Here is a 20,937-nt window from a genome sequence, read left to right on the forward strand (position 1 = left end):
AGGATCAAACTCAGGTCAGCAATATTGGTGGCAAGTGCCTTTACTTAGTGAATTGCCTTGCCAGCCCTAATTTGTCATTTTAACCAAACAGCCTAATGGTATTGCTTGTGTCTTTTGTTTTGTTTTATTTTGTTTTGTTTTTTTCAAGGCAGGGTTTCTCTGTAGCTTTGGAGCCTGTTCCAGAAATCACTCTGTAGACCAGGGTACAGCTGTTTTGTATAAATTTGCCCTTTAATGACTGCATTATTGAGCATGCTTTAAAAGATTTCCCCTATGTATTAGAACATGTGTTAGAAATCCATTTTGTTCTGAATAATATTCCTTCTATATTGTATCCATGTGGTAAAGGATATGCCAAGTTGGTTGTGGTAGCTCACACCTGTAATCCCAGCACTTGAAACGTTGAAGCAGGATAATGGCTAAAACTGAGTGTAACACTCTAACAGTGAGTTAGAGTTAAACCCCTCCCCTCCCCTTTTACCCTCTCCTCCGAACAAAAGATGTTTCCATGTCTTAATGTCAAGATTTCGATTTGTAGCTCTATACTTAGGAACAGAGTTGCTGGTGTGTGCCAGCTCTGCTTCCCCTTGGAGGAGCTGACAGCATTTAGAGAGTAGCTGCATGACTGTTTTCTCCGGTGAGGGAAGACTCTATAACTTTTCGTTATTCTTGACGACACTTATATTTCTCCTCCTCCTCCTCCTCTTCTTTTTTTTTTTGAAATATACTTTTGAGAGAGTCTCTTGTAGCCCAGGTTGGCCTTCTGCTGGATGACAGGTGTGTGCCACCACACGCAGATCTTGTGTAGTTTCTTTATTGTGTGTCTGTTTTAGTGTAAAGGCCTAGTTCACACAGCCAAGGCTGGCCTTGAACTGCTGATCTTCTTGGCTCCACCTCCTAAGTGCTGTGTTTATAGGCGTGCACCACCAAGCCTGGCAGCTTTGTAGTTATTATTTGTTTTTGCTTTTTGAGACAGGATTTCTCTGTGTAACAGTCCTGGCTGTTCTCAGACTCGCTTTGTAGATCAGGCTGGCCTTGAACTCAGAGATCCGCCAGCTTCTGCCTCTTAAGTGTTGGAGTGTTGGGATTAAAGACGTGTACTGCCACCACCCTGCGCTTTCCAGTTGTTGATGGTGTCTCTGCAGCACAAAAATTTTAAATTTTGATGGAGTCCAGTTTATCTGTTTTTTAATTTTATTTTATTACTGGTAGTTTTGGGAAACCACAGCCTAAGTGAAAGTCCTGAAGTTATGCTTGTATCTTCTACTAAGAATTTGGTTGCTGGGGACTGGAGAGATGACTCAGTGGTTAAGAGCATTGCTTGCTCATCTAGAGGTCCTGAGTTCAATTACCAGCAACCACACGATGGCTCACAACCATCTGTAGTAAGATCTGACACCCTCTCCTGACCTGCAGGCATACATACAGACAGAACACTAATATATAATAAATAAATCTTTAAAAAAAGAGAGAGAGAGAATTTTGGTGTTGTACTCGCTAGGTCTTTATCCATTTTGAGTAAATCTATTTGGTGTGAGGTAGTCTTCCAGTGTTGTTCTTTTGAATGTTAATATCCATTTGCCCACCTACCCCCCCCCCACCGTTTACTGAAAAGAGAATTGCTTCTCTGTTGCATTGTCTTGGTGCTCTTGTGCAAATACCTTTAAAAATTAAACCTCTTTTTACAAAAAATTTAAGAATATTTTTGAGTTTATGCAAAAAATTCTTATTTGTATACAGCTTAATTTCTTTTATGTTCTGTTCTGTACCTTGTATTATAACTTTATAAAGAAGGGCAGAAAGTAAAAACTCTCTTTGAACTAAGAAGATCATTCTCCTTTATTTATGAAGTTTTCAGACAGCAGCCATAAAAGGGCATTGTTTTTACATGAAAAAACTAATACAATTATTATTATTCATTTTTTTTTTTTGGTTTTTCGAGACAGGGTTTCTCTGTAGCTTTTGTGCCTGTCCTGGAACTAGCTCTTGTAGACCAGGCTGGCCTCGAACTCCCAGAGATCCGCCTGCCTCTGCCTCCCGAGTGCTGGGATTAAAGGCGTGCGCCACCACCGCCCGGCTTATTCATTAATTTTTAACAGGGTCTTTATGTAGCCCTGCCTGCCCTCGAACTCCCTATGTAGACAAGGCTGGTCTTGATCTCAGAGATCTGCTTGCCTCTGCTTCACAAATGCTGTATTAAGGGTATGTACTACTATACCCAGCTTAAAAACAATTTCTGTCAAAGCAGTTAGGTGCTGCTGTCAAAACCGTTGGGTCTATAGATATGAGTTCTGTATAGAAGGAGAAATTTGAGATCCTGTTAGATTTCATGAAGATAAAGCAATTATTTATTTATTTATTGGTTTTTCGAGACAGGGTTTCTCTATAGCTTTGGAGCCTGTCCTGGAACTAGCTATTGTAGACCAGCCTGGCCTCAAACTCAAAGAGATCCGCCTGCCTCTGCCTCCCGAGTGCTGGGATTAAAGGCATGCGCCACCACTGCCTGGCTAAGATAAAACAATTATAATTAATATCATTGTAATTATTTCAAAGTGACATTAGTATAAAAGTCAATTTTTATTGTTTCAAGCTTGTTTTTTTTAATTATTTAGTATTTTTCTGTGCTTTGGTGTGAGGGTGTCAGATCCCCTGGACCTGGAATTACAGACAGTTGTGAGCTGCCATGTGGGTGCTGGAAATTGAACCCAGGTCCTCTGGGAAAGCAGCTGGTGCTCTCAACCACTGAGCCATCTCTCCAGCCCTCAAACTTGTTTTCATAGGGCATTTTTACTATTTCATCTTTAGACAAGGAATTGATGCTTGATGATAGCAAAATACCTTGACCTGGTGGCACCGGGCTGTCCACACTGAACGGTGCTTTTTTCCCATTTTAGCAGTAAATGCAGCAGTGCATGAAGGTGTAGGTTTAGTCTGAGCTACTTAGGTGAGGAATGTTTGTGTATTCATCAGTGTGGATATGGACTGTTCTAGCAGACTTAGAAACGTGATCTTAGATCATCACAGTATTGAGTAACATTAATGTACAAAGTTTTGCTGTCAAGCCGGGCGGTGGTGGCGCACGCCTTTAATCCCAGCACTCGGGAGGCAGAGGCAGGTGGATCTCTGTGAGTTTGAGGCTACATCAAATCTTTTAATTCCATGGCATATTCTCTCTCTTTCTTTCTCTCTCTCTCTCTTTCTCTCTCCCTCCCTCTCTCCCTCTCCCCCTCTCTCTTCCTCCCTCTCTTTTTCTTTTTGAGACAAGGTTTCTCTGAAGCTGTGGCTGTCCTAGAACTTGCTCTGTAGACCAGGCTGGCCTCAAGCTCACAGAAATCCACCTGTCTCTTCTTCCCGAGTGCTGGAATTAAAGGTGTTCACTACTACTGCCTGGCTGGCATATTTTCTTAATACAGAAAAGGCTGAAAGTTGATAGTTGCATCCACATATTTTTTTCATATTCAATTTCTAAGTTTAAGGGGCGGAGGATGTATGTAGCTGTTGGTAGAGTGCTCACATGCACAAAGTGCTGGGTTCTTCAGTCCACATTACCACAAAAGTGGGACATGGTGGCACATGCCTGGAATCCTTGTACTTGGAAATAGAGGCAGGAGATCATAAGTTCACAGCCATCCTCAGCTATATAGAAAGCATGAGACCAGCCTGGGTTAGATATCTTGTCTCAAAAATAAACAACAATTTATAAGTTTAGTATTTCCATTTGGCAGGTACATCAGTCTAAGAATTTTGATGTGGTGCAATTCAAAAGTAAGACAGGGATGGAGAGTTAGCTTAGTGGAAGAATACTTGGTTAGCATGAACAAGACCCAGGGTTCAATTCTTAGCACTGAAATATGAATAAATGGGTTCATGCAAGATAAACCATACCTAAAATTAATTTATATCTTAAGAAGTTTCACATTTTAGCATGCGTTATAGACTTAGGTTAATAAATGTTGTTTTAACTTTTATTTTATTTTGTTTTTTGAGGCCAGGTTTTATACTGGTCTCAAACTCAGTATGTAGCCCTGGCTGGTTTTGAACTCCTGATCATCCTGTCTCAGCCTTCCAACTGCTGGATTACAGATATGGGCCACTGTGTCTGGTTTAATGAGAGTTGTTTTTTAGGCTAGAAGTTATAACAAGTATATTGTTCATGGTTATAAAAAACTGAAAATTATCTTATAGGTTAATTCTTGGAATCAGTGGTTATTCCACATTAAAATATTAGTCCTAGAATTGTTTCATTATCTGGCCAGACATATGGGTAGGTGGAGATTTTCTTTATCCTTGAGCCTTTTTATATTTCTCTTGTCTATGAGGGATTCCTTCTCAATAAAGTGGTACTTACTTTGTGCAAGTAATGGCTTCCTCAGTGCCTTCCCTGGTGCTGTGAGGTCACTGCCTTTCACACCTCTTGAGTGAATGCCTCAAGTACTCAGAGATTACATTCATCTGGAAGGAATCTGGTAGGCGCACTCAAAGGACTGTTAACATCTCTGACAATTTCATGTTTTGGCAGGTAAACCTAGCCTTTAAGCAGCCTGGAAAGAGGCTAGAGCATCAAGGAATTAGAATTGAATTTGTAGGTCAAATTGGTGAGTTTTAAAATAGTATTCTTTTTTCTTTTGATGACTGAAGAGGGTTGGATTTAGCAGTTAAATAATTGAATTAGAACTTAGCTTTACAAAAAGAAGAAACTGATTATATGTACTAAAAGAGGACCTAGTATAGTAAATCATGTATCTCAGTTGTATTTAATGATATGTGACTCATTTTGCGTTTGTTCTTAGACTCTACTATAAAATATTAAACTACCAGCCTTGAAAAATAATCATATGTCTCCCATCTGCCTTCATTTTTCATTAGTTTTACTCACAATGACCACTTCACCTCCATCTTTTGTTTCCTCATTTGTCTCCTGAGCTAGTGTCTACCTATAGCCAGACTCCCTCCTGAACAGAAAATTCCACATACGAAGGAAAGGAGCAATTTCCTTTTCACTTAGATCGGATTGTGTACATTTCCATGTGGGTGCTTCGGAGACACTCAAGTTAGCAGAAAGCAAAACTATATATACATTTTTTGGTGTTGAAGAGTCAGGAAAGAAAGTATGTCTTACCAGGACTCTCTCCATAGCTAGGTTTAAAATCCAGCTAATTTTTACTGTACTTTTTTAAAGTACCAAAGCTGGAATGGTGGATATTTATCTATTATGGATAAAATCATACTCAGGAACAAGTTATAGAAATTAATTGATAGTTGGTTTTATTCTTTTGTGCATTGTAGTTTTATCAAAGTAATGTATTTGTCTAATAAAACAGAACAGAATTGTATTTAAAGGGAAGATGCTCAGGTGACTACTGGGATGTGTCTGCTTCATATTAGGAAGTACAGTTACATGAAAGTAAATGAGGGACTTCTCCATCAGAAGGGGTCATTGTGTTAGTCTGGAGTTTATCTGTGCCCAAGTGGATGTAATGAGGGAACAAAATTGAGATCATAGCTCTAGATTGTTAAAGTAATTGCTAATTGCTTTTGGTAAAAAAATTATTTGTTTAAGCAGTAGAAGCTTGGGTTTTATTGAATTGGATATTAAATATAATTGGTCTTTTTGCTGTTTTAAATTTCTTAGAACTTTTCAATGACAAGAGTAATACTCATGAATTTGTAAACCTAGTGAAAGAACTAGCCTTACCCGGAGAACTGACTCAGAGCAGAAGTTATGATTTTGAATTTATGCAAGTTGAAAAGCCATATGAGTCATACATCGGTGCCAATGTCCGCCTGAGGTATGGATGTGTATTAGAAATTATAACAGAATCAAAACTAGAAAACCATGCTACTGCCGATGTCTTTATATAAACTCGTAATTATAATCCTGGAATGAAAGGCTTAAGATTTAAAAATTCTGTCACGTATTATGTTTCACCTGATTTGATAATGATTTGCAGTAATCATGGCTGTCAGCATTACAGATTCAGAGATGTTTCAGTTTTACAATCCCCTTGTATGAGTTTTCGGTATTAGTTAGTTTAGATCTTTAGTTTTCTAATGACCCTCATCCCCAGAGTCTGAATGGTCAGGGTTACACAAGCAAAGGGCAGAACTGAAGTAGGATTTCAGTTCTCTTTAACCTTGGTTTGTCTTTTTATTCTGTGTGTGGGCACCTGCATGCCACTGTGCACATACAGAGGTCAGAGGACAACTTCCAGTTGGTTCTCTCTTTGCACCATATGGGTCCCAGAAGTCAAGCTAAGGTTGTCAGGCTTGCCAGCAAATGCTTGTACCTGCTGAGCCCCCTCACTCACCTAACATTTCAATACTTGAATCTCAATGAAGCAGGTCCCAGGGTCGTCTTTTTCTGTTTCACATGGTATTATTCATTTAGGATTGTTTTGCCGGCACAAAAGCTAATAATGCTGCCTCAACTAGAGACTTTGAAAAAGCAAAATGGTGACATGGGGAGGCTTTTTAAACAGCTGATGTAATAAATAAATAAATAGAAAAATAATTTTCCAACTCAAAAAAAAAATAAACAGCTGATGGATGGTCCCCTAAAGTCATTTCAAAAGTATTTATTTGTAAAATTGAATTTTGTAATTTTTCATGTTGTCAGCATTAAAAAAAAAGGAAAGCTAGAAGTATAGCATGGGTAGAGTACATGCTTAGCTTGCAAGGGCCTTGAATTCACTCCCTAGTCCCAAAGCACCCTCAAATTAGAGTTTCTTTCTGAGTAAACAAGTGGAGGAAGTTGACACTTGGTCCCATCAAGGAGAAAGCTGAATTAGTTTGCATTTGCTTACTGAAGCACCCGAATTTAATCTATCTAGGTGGTTCATTTCATCTTCTCATTAACTTCCTAGGTATTTTCTTAAGGTGACGATTGTGAGAAGGCTGACAGACTTAGTGAAAGAGTACGATCTTATTGTTCACCAGCTTGCTACCTATCCTGATGTCAACAACTCTATTAAAATGGAAGTGGGCATTGAAGATTGTCTGCACATAGAGTTTGAATATAATAAGTCAAAGTAAGTTTCTTCTGCATCCTTGTGACTAAACTACCTGACAGAGTCAGCGTAGAGCAGTGAAGATTGTAGACTTGTTTTCTGACTACTTGAGCAATAATACATGTGTACCCTTGACAATTTAAATTATATAGAAGTGAAGGGAGGAAAATCATTAATCACATAATTTTCATCTTTATCACTAACCCACTATTAATGCCTTTCTTGTGTGTCTTCTCAGAGGCAAAAAGGGGTGGTAGACATGCCTTTTATATTTGTACTTTTAGAAAATGATCTCATTTTATTTATTGTATGATACCTTTTGTTGTTGTTGGTGGTGGTTTGAGAAAGGGCCTTAACTATATAATCCTGGCTGGCCTGGAACTCACTATGTGGACCAGGCCTTTGCCTCTTTTTTGGGTGCTAGGGCTAAGAAGGGTATACACCACTACTTCTGGTCTGTATAATGCCTTTGAGAGTTGTGAAAGATGTGAAGATGCCAAGGAACAGGTACATGAATGATACAGTGATCAATAGAAGTCTTCACATAGGTAGTGGCCCCCTCCAATAGTTGTTTTGAATTTGTATTTTTGAGATGAAAAGTTTGCTATATAGTCCAGGCTGGTATCAAACTCATGACACTCCTGTCTCAGCTGGGATTTTTAGGCATGTAACCGCCATACTCAGTGTCACAGTTTACTGACACGTGGTCTGATATGTTTTATCCATAAAAAGGTCTTATTTCCTATTATATTGAATCGAATTATATAATTCATAAAATTATACAATGTAAAAAACCTCTATGATACCATTATACCAAAAATATTAGTAACTCCTTAATATCACCATGTATCTGATAGCATTCTTGAATTCCTACTTTTCTTTCTTGTTTTTTTAAGGCATGGTTTCTCTGTGTAGCCCTGGCTTTCCTGGAACTCACGCTGTAGGTCAGGCTGACCTCAAACTCCGACATTCTCCTGTCACTTCCAAGTTTACATCACTGACACTATTATATATGCCTTTGGAACTTTCCATAAAATTATTAGGCAGTTTGGAACCTAAAAAGCTGTCACTGAAGCTTTCCTTCAGATTTCTGTGTTCATCAGTGCCTGGGTTATTATGTTGACATCTAGTTTTGGGGGGAAGCAAAAAATACTGAGTATTATGGGGGTTCTCAAATTTATTACTTCATGATTTCATGGCTTATTTATTTAATACAATGCAGCAAACTTAACCCCTGAACATAGCACCTGGGTCTCTTTGACTAGATGATTGGTTAGCTGCTCTCTGTTCAGCCCTTATCACACTAATACTATTGAGTTCTGAGTAAGGACTTTAGTGCTGAAAACTATATATATATATATATAGTTATGTAAACATCAAGCATAAGAGCTTAACTTTTTATTCAGTTAAGTGCTTGAGTGCTCTGGAAACTAACTTTTTTGGTTTTGGTTTTTGAGACAGGTTTTTTTCTGTGTCACCCTGGTTGTCCTGAACTCACTCTGTAGACCAGGCTATCCTGGAACTCACAGAGATCCTCCTGCCTCTGCCTCCTGAGTGCTGGGATTAAAGGTGTGTGCCACCTCTGCCTGGCTATGAAAACTAACTTTTAAAGAGAGATCATTAATTGGGCTGGCTATTGAGTTCTCCAGGTATATTTGACCATCAAGTAAAAGTTTGATTTCATATTTGCATAACGAACTGATTAATACTCTTTGAGAAAAGACATTAAAGAATATGGATAGTCTCAATGGTATTTTGAGATAGTTATTTTCCTTGAGGTAATCTATTACCTTTTTAACTTGTCTCTTTTTTTTTTTAAACTGAAGTGTATGATACATATTCTTTCCAAATAGGTATCATTTAAAGGATGTGATTGTTGGAAAAATTTACTTTTTATTAGTAAGAATAAAAATACAACACATGGAGTTACAACTCATCAAGAAAGAGATCACAGGAATTGGTAAGTCGAAGAAAAAAATTTAATTAAAATTAAAATTCCTTGTTGAAAATGTAGAAGTCATAGAATGTTAACACAAATTTGGAATCTACAGTGGATATTAACTTTGCTATTTAGTATTCTGCTGTAATTCAGTGCTTTTAAAAAACAGTTCTTTAGCTGAATATAGTGGCAAGCCCCTCTAGACTGAGGCCAGAGCATCACTTGAGCGCAGGTATTAAGACCAGCTTGATTGTTAAAATGAAATTTTTTAAAGATTTATTTATTTATTTTATACACAACATTCTGCTTCCATGTATGCTCACACGCCAGAAGAGGGTGCCAGATCTCATTACAGATGGTTGTGAGCCACCATGTGGTTGCTGGGAATTGAACTCAGGACTTCTGGAAGAGCAGCCAGTACTCTTAACTACTGAGCCATCTCTCTAGCCTCTGTTAAAATGATTTTGTAATGGGTATTTACAAAAATCTGATCTTTTCTTCTTTAAAGACGAGGTGTTGCTGCCTCCAACTTTTCTTGCCTCAGTTTCCAAGTACTGAGAGTACAGGGAGGCTGAAAAAGAAGCCAGGCTGGGCTACATAGCCAGACCATGTCTCAAAACACAAAACAGCCAGCGGCGGTGGCGCACACATTTAACCCCAGGACTTGGGAGGCAGAGACAGGTGGATCTCTGTGAGTTCGAGGCCAGCCTCGTCTACAGTGAGAATTCCACGACAGCCCCAGACTATTTCACAGAGAAACCCTGTCTCAAAAGAGACATTAAAAATAACGAGCAACATGCATGGCAAACGCTCTACTGCTGAACTTCACCCTTAGCTCTTAATATAGCTGTTTTTATTTTAAACTTTGAACTGTCCTCATTTTTTAGATATGGGTTGAAATATCATAGATAATTAATCCCAAAGTTTTGTATGCGTGTCATTTAAGTATTCAGCTTGGTGTTTTCTCCATGTTAAAATTGACTCTGTGGGAGATAGTTTGAAAATTTCAGAGAAAACCTTGATATAATGTTAAGTTATGTATGTCAGTACCTTCTCTTTTAGCATATAGTAGGAAGGATGGCAGGAGCTATGTGAGGCTGACGGAGCTGCATCTACCTGTGGGGAGACAAGTATGCAGCTGAGTGATAAGAGTAGAACAGAACTTAGTAGGGAATGGCCAGCAGAGCATAAGGTAGCAATGCAGTAATCAGCAGAAACAGGACAGAGATTTTATTTCCGGGAATATTCAAATCAATGTCATTTCTACCATTATACTAGGACCCAGCACCACAACAGAAACAGAAACAATTGCTAAATATGAGATAATGGATGGTGCGCCAGTGAAAGGTAAGTCAGTTTCATTCATCTGCTACTTCCTATTTGATAGACGTCTTCCTGAACATCCCTGGCTGCCCTGTAACTTCTCCTTAGACCAGGCTGGCCTTAACTAACTGGTGTGATCCTCGTGCCTCTGCCTCCCATGTGCTGGGGTTATGGGTGTGCACCACTGCATCTGGATTCATTTACTTCAAAATATTTTTTAATTAATTTTATTTTTTATGTGTATGGATATTTTGTCTGCATGTATGTGGGTACCATGTGCATGCCTGGTACTTGTGGAGACCAGAAGAGAGCATCGGATCTCCTGGAGCTGAAATTACAGACAGTTGTGAGCTGCTGCGTAGGTGCTGGGTATCAAACCTGGTCCTCTAGAAGAGCAGCTCTTAAACTGCTGAGCCGTCTCTCCAGCCCTTAAAAATCTTTTTGTACATGATTTATTCATGTGTGGGGAGGGGTGTGTGCTTGCACTGCATGTCGATGTCATAGGACAACTTGTAGATGGTTCTCTGCTTCAATTATGTCTTCAGGCTTGGTGGCAAATGCCTTTACTTCCTAGCCTTCTCGAAGCCTTTCACTTACTTCTGTGTATGTGGATGGCAGTGTTCATGGCAGCTGAACTTTACTCTTCATTCAATATGAAAGTATGAATTCTTAAAATTAATAATGCCTGGGCATAGTAGCACATACCTTTAATCCCAGAATTTAGAAGACAGCAGCAGATTTTGTGACTTTGAGGCCAGTCTGGTCTACATAGAGTTCCAGGATAGTCAAGGCTACAAAGAAAGATCCTGTCTCAAACAAACAAAACAAAGAACAACAAAAAAAACAAAACACAAAAAAGTTAAAAACAGGAGCTGGAGAGATGGCTCAGAGGTTAAGAGCATTGCCTGCTCTTCCAAAGGTCCTGAGTTCAATTCCCAGCAACCATGTGGTGGCTCACAACCATCTATAATGGGATCTGGTGCCCTCTTCTGGCCTGCAGACATACAAACAGACAGAATATTGTATACATAATAAATAAAATAAATAAATAAATATTAAATGTTAAAAAAAGTTAAAAACAAAAAGCTTGCGATGATATTTTTATTCTTTCAGTGTTAGAGGTTAAATCCAAGCCCCTCATGCATACTAGGCAAGCACTGTACTACTGGGCTGTGTGTGTGTGTGTATTCTCCCATCTTTTAACTTAAAAAACTTTCCATTTTATTATTATTATGTGTGTTTCAATGCAGACACTTGTGCCATGGCTATGTGTGGAGGTCAGAGGACAACTTTCAGGATTTGGTTGATTTTTCTCCTTTCTCTGTGGGTCCCAGGAATGGAGTTCAGGTTTTCAGACTGCTCAGCAAATGCCTTTCCCTGCTAAGCCATCTGGATGACTGGCCCTTTGTTGTTGAGATAGAGTCTCCCTAAATTGCCCAGGAAGGCATTGAATTTTATGGTCTTTTGTTTTAGACAAGGTCAAGCTGGTGAGAATTACTCTGTAGCCAAGGATGACTTTGAACTTCTGATCTACAGGCATGCACACCATGGCTTGTTTACATTACTTGATAACCTTTAGTCAGTAGGCCAATGAAACCAGTATTCTGGTTGATTTTGTTAACTTGATACAAGCCTACATATATTTGGGAAGAGAGAATCTTAATTGCAAAAATGCCTTTGTAAGATTGGCCTGTCAGAAAGTCTTTTCTTGATTAATGATGGATGTGGGAAGGCAGGTGGACCTGGATTATATAAGATAGCAAAGTGGAGCACGCTATGGCAAGAGCAGGTTAGTAAGCAGCATTCCTCCAAGGCCTCTACTTCAGTCCTGCTTCTAGGTTTCTGCTTGTTTTCCCTCAGTAGACTGTGATTTGGGATATGTAAGCCAAATAAACCCTTTGCCTCCTAAGTTGCTTCTGGCCTTAGTCTTTATATTAACAATAGAAGGTAACCTAAGACATGTCCTTAGGTTTTCTTACTCTAGTACAAATTACTTCAGAAAGGAGCTAATCTTTGTTGAGTGCCAATTGTGAATAAGATATTATAGTTTTTAGGTGTCATTAAGTTCCTTACTGTTCTTTAAACTACTTATGTCTTTCCAGATGAAAAAAGAAAAAGTGCAGAGAATTGAAAACATTTGCTACAGCTTACAGAGTCACTGTCACTGTATAGTTGGCATTTGACCCAGGCCTTTCAGACTCCCATGCCCACACACATGCACTTTTGTTCAATGCAATATTAGTTTGTAAAATACCAGAACCTCAAATTTTTATGTAAAATATAGATTTTGTGTAAATGAAATCCTAACCCTCAGGTTGCTGAGGCAGGATGATAGCTGTGCATTCAAAGCCAGCTTGGGTTATAGTGTGACTGCCTCAAAAAAAAAAAAAACCCTACAAATAAAAGTTAAATAATGGGGGCCAGACAAGATGGCTCATTGGGCAAAGGTGCCTTTGTGGAGGGGCTCATTAAGCCATGCTCTTTCATCAGAACCTACAGGCAGGTAATGGGTGCTGGGGAGGGAGAGACATTTTCTTCAGTGGTTTAGTCACTAGTAAGATATCCACACTTGTATAAATAATGCTTGCCTATGCTCCTGTAAGTAACCCTAATTGAACTCGTTGGTGTTTCTCTCTCTCTGTCTCTGTCTCTCTCTCTGTCTCTCTCTCTCTCTCTCTCTCTCTCACACACACACACACACACACACACAATGAAATTAGAAGAGGTGACTAACTGGGAAGAGGGGAAATAGATCAGCAGGGGTTGGCGGTTGGAAGGCTGCAGGAGAGTGTAATGAAGAGTAAACATGATAATGATCAAAACACATTATATACTTGAAAGTCTCCAAATGGAAACCATTACTCATAATTTATGTATGCTACTTCAAATATTTAGATAATACTGAATATATATGGCTCAGCATAGTGTTTCCATGAATGTTAACCCCAATGTTTGGAAGGCAGAGGCAGGAAGACTTGAGAGTCAAGTCTAGTCTTTACTATTTAGGGAGACCCTATTTCAAAAGAGGGCCAGGATAGAGAAAAAGAGGGACAAAGGGAGGATAGAAAATATGAAAATCTCAGTAACATTTTTCTTCCTGGTATTGAAGATTGAACATAGAATTATGAACATGCTAGGCAAGTATTCTGCTACTGAGCTATCTCTCCAGTCTATTATATTTTTAGATGAAGGTATGTCATTTTTTTTGTATGTTCATGTGTGCATGTGTGTGTGCTGCATCTTGGGTGGAACCAAAGCACTGGTGTCCACTTGGCTTCTTAGTCCTAAGTTTTATGTGATTATATCTAATTATTTGAGAATAATGGATATTGTTTATCTTTCAGGAGAATCTATTCCAATAAGATTGTTCTTAGCAGGGTATGACCCAACTCCCACAATGAGAGATGTGAACAAGAAGTTTTCAGTAAGGTACTTTTTGAACCTGGTGCTTGTTGATGAGGAAGACAGAAGGTACTTCAAGCAGCAGGTAGGCTTCAATTGTCTGTAGTTGATAGATTTTGAGGTTGTCACTTTATTTTTAATAAGTAGTTGTTATGTCCTGTGGAATACCCAGTTCTGACACGTTTTTTAAGTGTAACATAGAACTTTTCATTGGAGAATTAAATAGCCTTTACGGCGTCTTGAATAGGGCTGTAATTAGAATGGTTTTCTTCAGTGTAAAGTGGATTAATAATAGAGTGTTTCATAGCCAAGTTAGAGATTATTCTGTGCTAGCTGGGCATGGTGGCTCATGCCTGAAATTCTAACACTTGGAGGCTGAGACAGGAAAATCACAGTTTGAGACTAACTTGGGCTACATAGTAAGAACTTATCTCATAAGAACTAAATAAGGGACTGGAGAAATGGCTCATCAGTTAAGAGCAGTTGTCGCTCTGCAGAGAACCCAGATTTGGTTCCTAGCACCCAGCTGTGGGTCATATGGCCTTCCTAGGCACCGAATATGCACATGATGCACATACACACATGCAGGCCAAACACCCACACACAAAACATAAATCTAAGCAAACAAACGAAAAGGCCAGCCAGTTATGTCTTCAAACAGGAATTTAAAAGAGAGATTTCGGGATTGACTGGTAGACAGCACCATGGGGATTGGAAGGCATTAGTGGGAAGAGGTACAGCAAGCTTAGTTGTCATGCATCATACAGAGCAGAGAGTAACTCAGTTTGGGAGAGAAGGAGTTAGTAAATTAGCATAAGGTATGGGGGGCTTCACATGTTTGGAATTTTATCCTGGAGGTACTAGGAACTATCAAAGAGTAATACAAGCAATGTCTATAAAACAGATAATGTGGGGGCTGGAGAGATGGCTCAGCGGTTAAGAGCACTGACTGCTTTTCCAGAGGACCTGAGTTCGATTCCCAGCACCCACATGGCAGCTCACAATTGTCTGTAACTCGAGTTCCAGAGAATCTGACACCCTCACACAGGCATACTTGCAGGCAAAACACCAATACACACAAAATTAAAAAACAAAACAACAGACAACTTGGGGTCCAGTGAATGGTTCACTGGGAAAAGATGCTTGCTGCCAAGTCAGAAAACCTGAATTCATCCCCCAGAACCCACAAGGTGGAAGAAGAAAACTGACTTCGAGAAGTTCTTTAGCCTGTGCATGTATGCTGTGGCACACAAGTGCATACATACACATGTGAAATGTACAAGTAAAAATAATGCGGCAGTGATATGAAGGATAAATTAGAACAAGAAAAGCTGTTTCCCAGAAAGTAGGTTCCATGTTCTAAGGCCATGACAAGGGCTTGACCTTAATGAAAGCAATGGAACCGCAGCAGATTTGGGGGATTCTCTAAAGCAATAACAACTAAGACTTTGTGCTAGGGTGGATTTTTTGGTGGTGTTGAACATGAGTGCAGGTGGGAACAGGAAGAGTCAGGACGGCTGGAGACTTTGATGGGGGAATTGAGATTGTTTTACAGCTTCCTGCAGCCAGTATTTTCATAGTAAAAATCTAAGCCGTAACAGAGAACTTCAATATTACTGCTATCTTATATTTTCCCCTAGGAGATCATCCTGTGGAGAAAAGCACCTGAAAAACTGAGAAAACAGAGGACGAACTTTCACCAGCGGTTTGAATCTCCAGAATCACAGGCATCTGTGGAACAGCCCGAGATGTAAGCAGAATAGGACAAAAGCAGCAAGAACAAGAACTGTAGCCAAGAGCTGAAGCTCAGTGGACTAAAGATGGTAACAGCCTGGGGAAAGTCCAACTCTGTCTGCTAGTCTTCCTTATCCTCAAGTGCTGCATTTATCTTACAGTATGATTAAAGATTCTTTGTGTATATACATTTTAAAAAGTGCTTTCTTGGAAACACTGGAGAATTCTTAAGCTGCCTTTTTTGTTTTCTTTTTTACTGCACACTGATAAGCACTCAGATGCATCAGCAAAAAACATTAAGGATTTTCATGTGAGTAGGCTGGTATTTGTAATTTTGTTTCCTTTATACATAATGTTGAAATTTCTTTTCTCTTTTTTCATGCTAATGATTACCTCTTATTCTCTATGTGCAAAAAATTAAATATTTTTTTTTGTTTAAGTAAAATGAGAAAACCTGAGCAGTCCTTATGTCTTGCATAGTTTTAAGGCACGGCTCCTCAGTACTTTTGAGAATTGTTTTTACATGTGTATCAAAAACCAATCTGGTGTTGCATGGTAGATGCTTCTGGATCTGCCATTTCACGGCTTCCTGAATTTTAATCTTTGGGCTCTTCTGAGGTGTATTAAAATTTTCCAACCAAGAGCGTACATGGCATGTGGTTGTGGTCCTCTTCCCCCATGTTAACCTTTTTTGCTATTTCTGTATTACCATGTAGGTTCTGCAGTGTGGAGCTCACACGTTGGCATTTTAGAACGCCTTAGCCCTGTATCATTTTTCCATAAGTACTTTGAAACATGTATATACTTTTTAATTTAAGGACTCTTCACCATATGTATGCATATATTTCTTTGGGGATAAGAGGCCCCGTGAAGCAAATACAGGGATCCACCAGATCTGGACAATTTCTGGTTAACTGGAACATTGGTTTGTTCAAACTCAATTAAACATCACCTAGTCCATTAAAAAAAAAACAACAAAAAACCAAAAACACTAAATTCAGGTCATTTGTCCAGTGTCTCTGAAGAAGGTGGCTGTAGTCATCTGAGCACAGATACACTAATGTGGAACATGGGGCAAGACAAGCCTGCTGTGTGGGAGTTACTCAGTTCATTTTTCTTTCCTACCAGTATTCTTGACACACCTCAGTGCAAGTTTTGTCAGTTAGCCTTACTTTCTGAGGAAGCTGAACAGCCCGAGTTACATTTCTTTAAATCTATTTTACTATGATGGCGCTTTGATAAAATGGCCAGCAACCAACCCTGGCCAAGGTTCCACATACCGCGTCCTGGAGCAGCTATTGTAATGTGGATTTCTAAGAATGGCCATGTTTCCCTTCATGTAAGTGCCTGTTCAGAGTTTCAGATTTTCAAAATGCCAAATATTTTCATGGTCACTTGCATGTAGTAATCTAGGAATATTCAGAGATTTTGAAAATCAATTGTATTTAACCAGCCTCAAGTTGTGCAACTATGATATATAATAAATAATTTGAAACAAAATCTGTGCTTGTAGTCTGAGTAAAATGACTTTATTCTCAAATCTTCTCATTGTTAGTACGTTGAACACAGGATTGCCAGTGGTTTAGGAAGACATAACAGTGAGTTTTTATAAATAGTATGTAGCTTCAGGTTTGCTAAGTTTTTTATTTTTTTATTTTATGTGTATTGCTGTTTTGCCTGAATGTGTAAATGTCCAGACATAATGGGCAGTACCCAAGAAGGGCAGAAAAAGGGCATCAGACCGCCTGGAACTGAAGTCACGAATGGTTGTGAGCAGCCATGGAGGTGCTAGGACAGAACCCAGGTCCATTGGAAGAGTAGCCAGTGCTATTAACCACTGAGCTCTCTCTCCAGCTCCACCAGCTTCAGTTTTAACTAGTTATATAATGCTTTTAATTAGTTTCCTTAAAAATTCATATAAAATGCTTTTTTACTCCACTTGAGACTTTCTGGTGCATGACCAATTTGAAAATTTTTCTCAACTCTGTATTTAGGATTTCACTTAAAAGTTGGTAAATAAAAAAACAATAACAAACTATGAGCTAAATTTGTCCACTGACATACATAGTGTCATAGTGATTCTCAGTCTTAGTCCAATGTTGGGATTACTTCAAGAACTTGAAAAAAATGGTCATGCCTAGATTTCACCTAGACAGTAAAATCAGAATCTCACTGGGAGTAGTGATACATAGCTGTAATCCCAGTATTTGAGATGCAGAGGCAGGAGGATTACCACAAGTTCAGGGTCATTTTGGTCTACGTAGTTCCAGGCTAGTTAGAGCTATATAATGAGGCTCTATCTCAAAAAAAAAAAAAAAAAAAAAAACCAAAAAAAAAAACCCTCTATGTATTGGACATAACATAAAAACAAAATTACCTACGGTTGAAGAGACACTGAACATGTTTCTTATTTTGTTTAAGATGGTCTCATGCAGCCAAGGCTATATGGCTTCAGATGACCTCGAAATACCTTTTAAAAATAAATCCCAGCAGAGACAGGTGGATCTCTGTGAGTTTGAGGCCAGCTAGTCTATAAAAAGTTCCAAGACAGCCAGTGCTGTTACAGAGAAACCCTGTCTGGAAAAAAAAAATTAAAGTAGGGTCTTATAGCCCAGCTAGCTTTGAATTCCTTATCTAACCAAGGTCTGATCCCTGTCTTCCCCTCCCCACATTGTGTAGGCACGCACCACCTTTCTCAGTCTCTTGAATGCTGCGTTTACAGACATGAAGCACCGTGCCTGATTCTCTGTACTTTTACACTAAATGATGAAAGAAAGAGGAAGGCCCTTGTGACCATACACCTATAAAGGTTTCCAAAACACAACTCAAAAGGAGTGAGTAGAATTCTGTGCTTATGTACCTTCTTAAAAAGAACAGCATCTCTGGGAAAATGCATAAGCTTTTGTGTAGCTTAGGCATGGTGCCCACTTACTGCTTGGGAATAAGTCCATCTTCCTGGTTAGTTCCAGGAAGGGTCATCTCCTAGGTGAGGGATCGGCGTGCCTGAACCTCTTTAATATGGATATGGGACTTTCAGTTAGAGTGTAAGGGAAAGTTACTTGCTGTACCACTATATGAATGCATCCTCCAGTGGCTTATACCTCTGCTGCAACTTTACAGATTTTAGATTTTCAGGCATATGCAAAAGCATAGTGAGGAAAATACACATCCTTAAGTACAATTTATTTTTCTTAAAGACTTGAATGTCCTGAAATTGTCAAAAGTTGGCTACTGATTAGCATAGTCAGCTTTTACATTGCAGAACACATCTTCAGCTCTAGTCATGTCCAGTCCATATATACTGCTCCATACATACTTTTGGTCCATCTGACTTTCTAGTAAGGCTGTCCCAGGGAACCTTGGTTTTTTGAGACAGGGTCTCAGTTGTCTTGGCTAGCCTGAAACTCTTATGGACCAGGCAGGCCTCAAACCTGGAATTACTCTTGCCTCTCCCTCCTGAGTGCTGGGATTGATTTTGTGTGCCACTGTGCCTAGCCAAGTCTGTGAATTTTCAAGTTCAGTGCTGGGGGAGGTGGACAAGGAGAGATAGGAGGAAGAGGGAGGTTGAGTTAGAAAGAAATGGGAGAACCTGGGAGTAGGGAGGGAATTCTGAGGCAGAGGAAGGGAATCTTCAGGGTCAAAAGTGGGTGAAGAGGTTAGGGTGAGCTAACCAGAGTTTCCAAAGTGGAAACTGGACTAGGACAGTAGGATGGTTTTGGAGGGCACAGATTTTGAGCCAAGTATAGGGATTTTGTCAAACAGTTAGCCAATGACCATATAAGGGAACTGACTGAGGTTCTGGGGACCTGTGACCTTGAGCCAGGCAGTGGTGTGGTCCAGGGAGCTGCTGGCCAGCCCACTTTATATGAGGACCAACTGACCTCACAAAAAGCATGCAGTTTTCCTTTAGTAAGAATAACGCAATAATTTCCCCCAAAACTGAGAGGAAAATATTTAACATGCATTGTAGGTTTAGGTTTGGAATGGTTAGTCTCCATTGTGGAGAAAGGTTTATGTGACTCTAGGAAGCAAAAAGTCAAAGGGACCAGACTGGAGAAGCCTACAAGAAGAGAAGATCTCAAGTGAGATCTTTGAGTTTAAGATAGGGAAGAAGGGTGTGCGCAGGAGTGTACTTGCTCATGTAGATATAGACCTCTTGTCCTAGGAAGAGAGGGAGGGTGGGTTTGCAGATCTGTGGGGTCTCCCTTTTCCTCACTGTTGGTTGAGGACTCGTCTGCAAGGACAAAGGGAGCAGAGGTGGAGTGTTTTGTGCAGTGCGATGAAAACAGCTTTCCAGGAGACTGCTTCAGTGTTACAGCTCAACTTTATTTCAGAGTAAGGGGAATATATAGGATGGGAACGCTAGCTGCGTGAGCATCACCTAATTTGCATTTCGCAGCACGGAGCCTATCTTCTTCTTCTTTTTTTCAAGATTTCTCTGTGTAACTTTGGAGCCTGCCCTGGAACTCGCTCTGTAGACCAGGCTGGCCTCGAACTCACAGAGATCCACCTGCCTCTGCCTCCCAAGTGCTGGGATTAAAGGTGTGCGCCACCACTGCCTGGAAGCACGGAGCCTCTCAAACAGCTGGATTTCAATACCTAAATACCATATGGGAAGCAGCAGGGGAAGAACATTTGAAGGAACTATGTCAAAAGTCAGGCATCAGGAATCAAAGCAGCTTCCAAATAAGGTCAGGCAGAGAGCAGGAAGCACGGGAAGGGAGTCCTCCATTTGGCACCAAGCTCAGGAGAGCTGTCCAGACTTGGTGGACTGCAAACTCCAAGCAGCAGGGCCCTCCAACAGCAGATAATCCCCTAGGGAAGGGATTAATACTGCTCATGTAACTCATGTGAAGAGGGCAGTGAGAGCTTGGAAGACAGACCAGCTCTTCTGTACTTGAGACAGCCAAAGAGGACAAGACACAACAGATACACAGAGAACAAAAATTAAGACCCTGACTCCCCCTCAAGTGCAAGCACTAGCCAGAGCAGAACTTGCTTTGCTCACCAGTTGGTCCTCCATCTTGGGAAACTTTGACAATAGGTAGATAAGGAGGAAGGGAGCTTTCCAGATGCAGGGGTGAGCTGGAGGTTCCAACCGAACATAATAAAATTTAAGGACCTCTCCTTAAATCCCTAACATTACTTTGTAAATCAAATCTGTCTCGAAAAACAAAACAAGAAAAGGCACTTAGCAAACTGTAACTTTTTGACACGGATATTACTTATACAACATGTTATTTAGTTACAAGATTGTAATGTAGGAATCGGGAAGTAAGAGGAACTTGTGACCATTTGCTTTGAATTTAATATGTTTCAGTCTCGGGAGGAAATAGTATCCAACACAAAAACATTAATCTTTAAGCAAGTACACAGCAATTACTTTCGCTTTGTTCTGACTTACGAGTTGTGAGGAAGAGTACAAGCTGCTTACGTTCATGTTTAAGTCCTGTAGCTCAGTGGTGAGACAAATGTCTAGCATTTGAGTCCTAGCACCGAGGAGCGACGCACATGCCATACAAGGACTTAACT

General features: G+C 39.8%; 1 protein-coding gene across 2 annotated transcripts in view; it reads left to right on the forward strand.

Moving 5' to 3' along the window:
- Vps26a (VPS26 retromer complex component A) overlaps nucleotides 1-16,905 on the forward strand; it is a 31,072-nt gene extending 14,167 nt beyond the window's left edge. The window contains exons 3-9 of one of the 2 annotated variants that reach the window (XM_075980142.1): nucleotides 4,520-4,595; nucleotides 5,633-5,789; nucleotides 6,864-7,028; nucleotides 8,861-8,967; nucleotides 10,225-10,293; nucleotides 13,614-13,756; nucleotides 15,312-16,905. In XM_075980142.1, the coding sequence (XP_075836257.1) occupies nucleotides 4,520-4,595; nucleotides 5,633-5,789; nucleotides 6,864-7,028; nucleotides 8,861-8,967; nucleotides 10,225-10,293; nucleotides 13,614-13,756; nucleotides 15,312-15,425 (831 nt within the window). In that variant the 3' untranslated portion in view covers nucleotides 15,426-16,905. The remainder of the gene's footprint in view (nucleotides 1-4,519; nucleotides 4,596-5,632; nucleotides 5,790-6,863; nucleotides 7,029-8,860; nucleotides 8,968-10,224; nucleotides 10,294-13,613; nucleotides 13,757-15,311) is intronic. The other variant, XM_075980144.1, reaches the window with a different exon arrangement.
- The last annotated feature ends 4,032 nt before the right edge of the window (nucleotides 16,906-20,937 follow it).

This window comes from Microtus pennsylvanicus, chromosome 7, assembly GCF_037038515.1.
Source record: "Microtus pennsylvanicus isolate mMicPen1 chromosome 7, mMicPen1.hap1, whole genome shotgun sequence".
Taxonomy (NCBI): Eukaryota; Metazoa; Chordata; class Mammalia; order Rodentia; family Cricetidae; genus Microtus; species Microtus pennsylvanicus.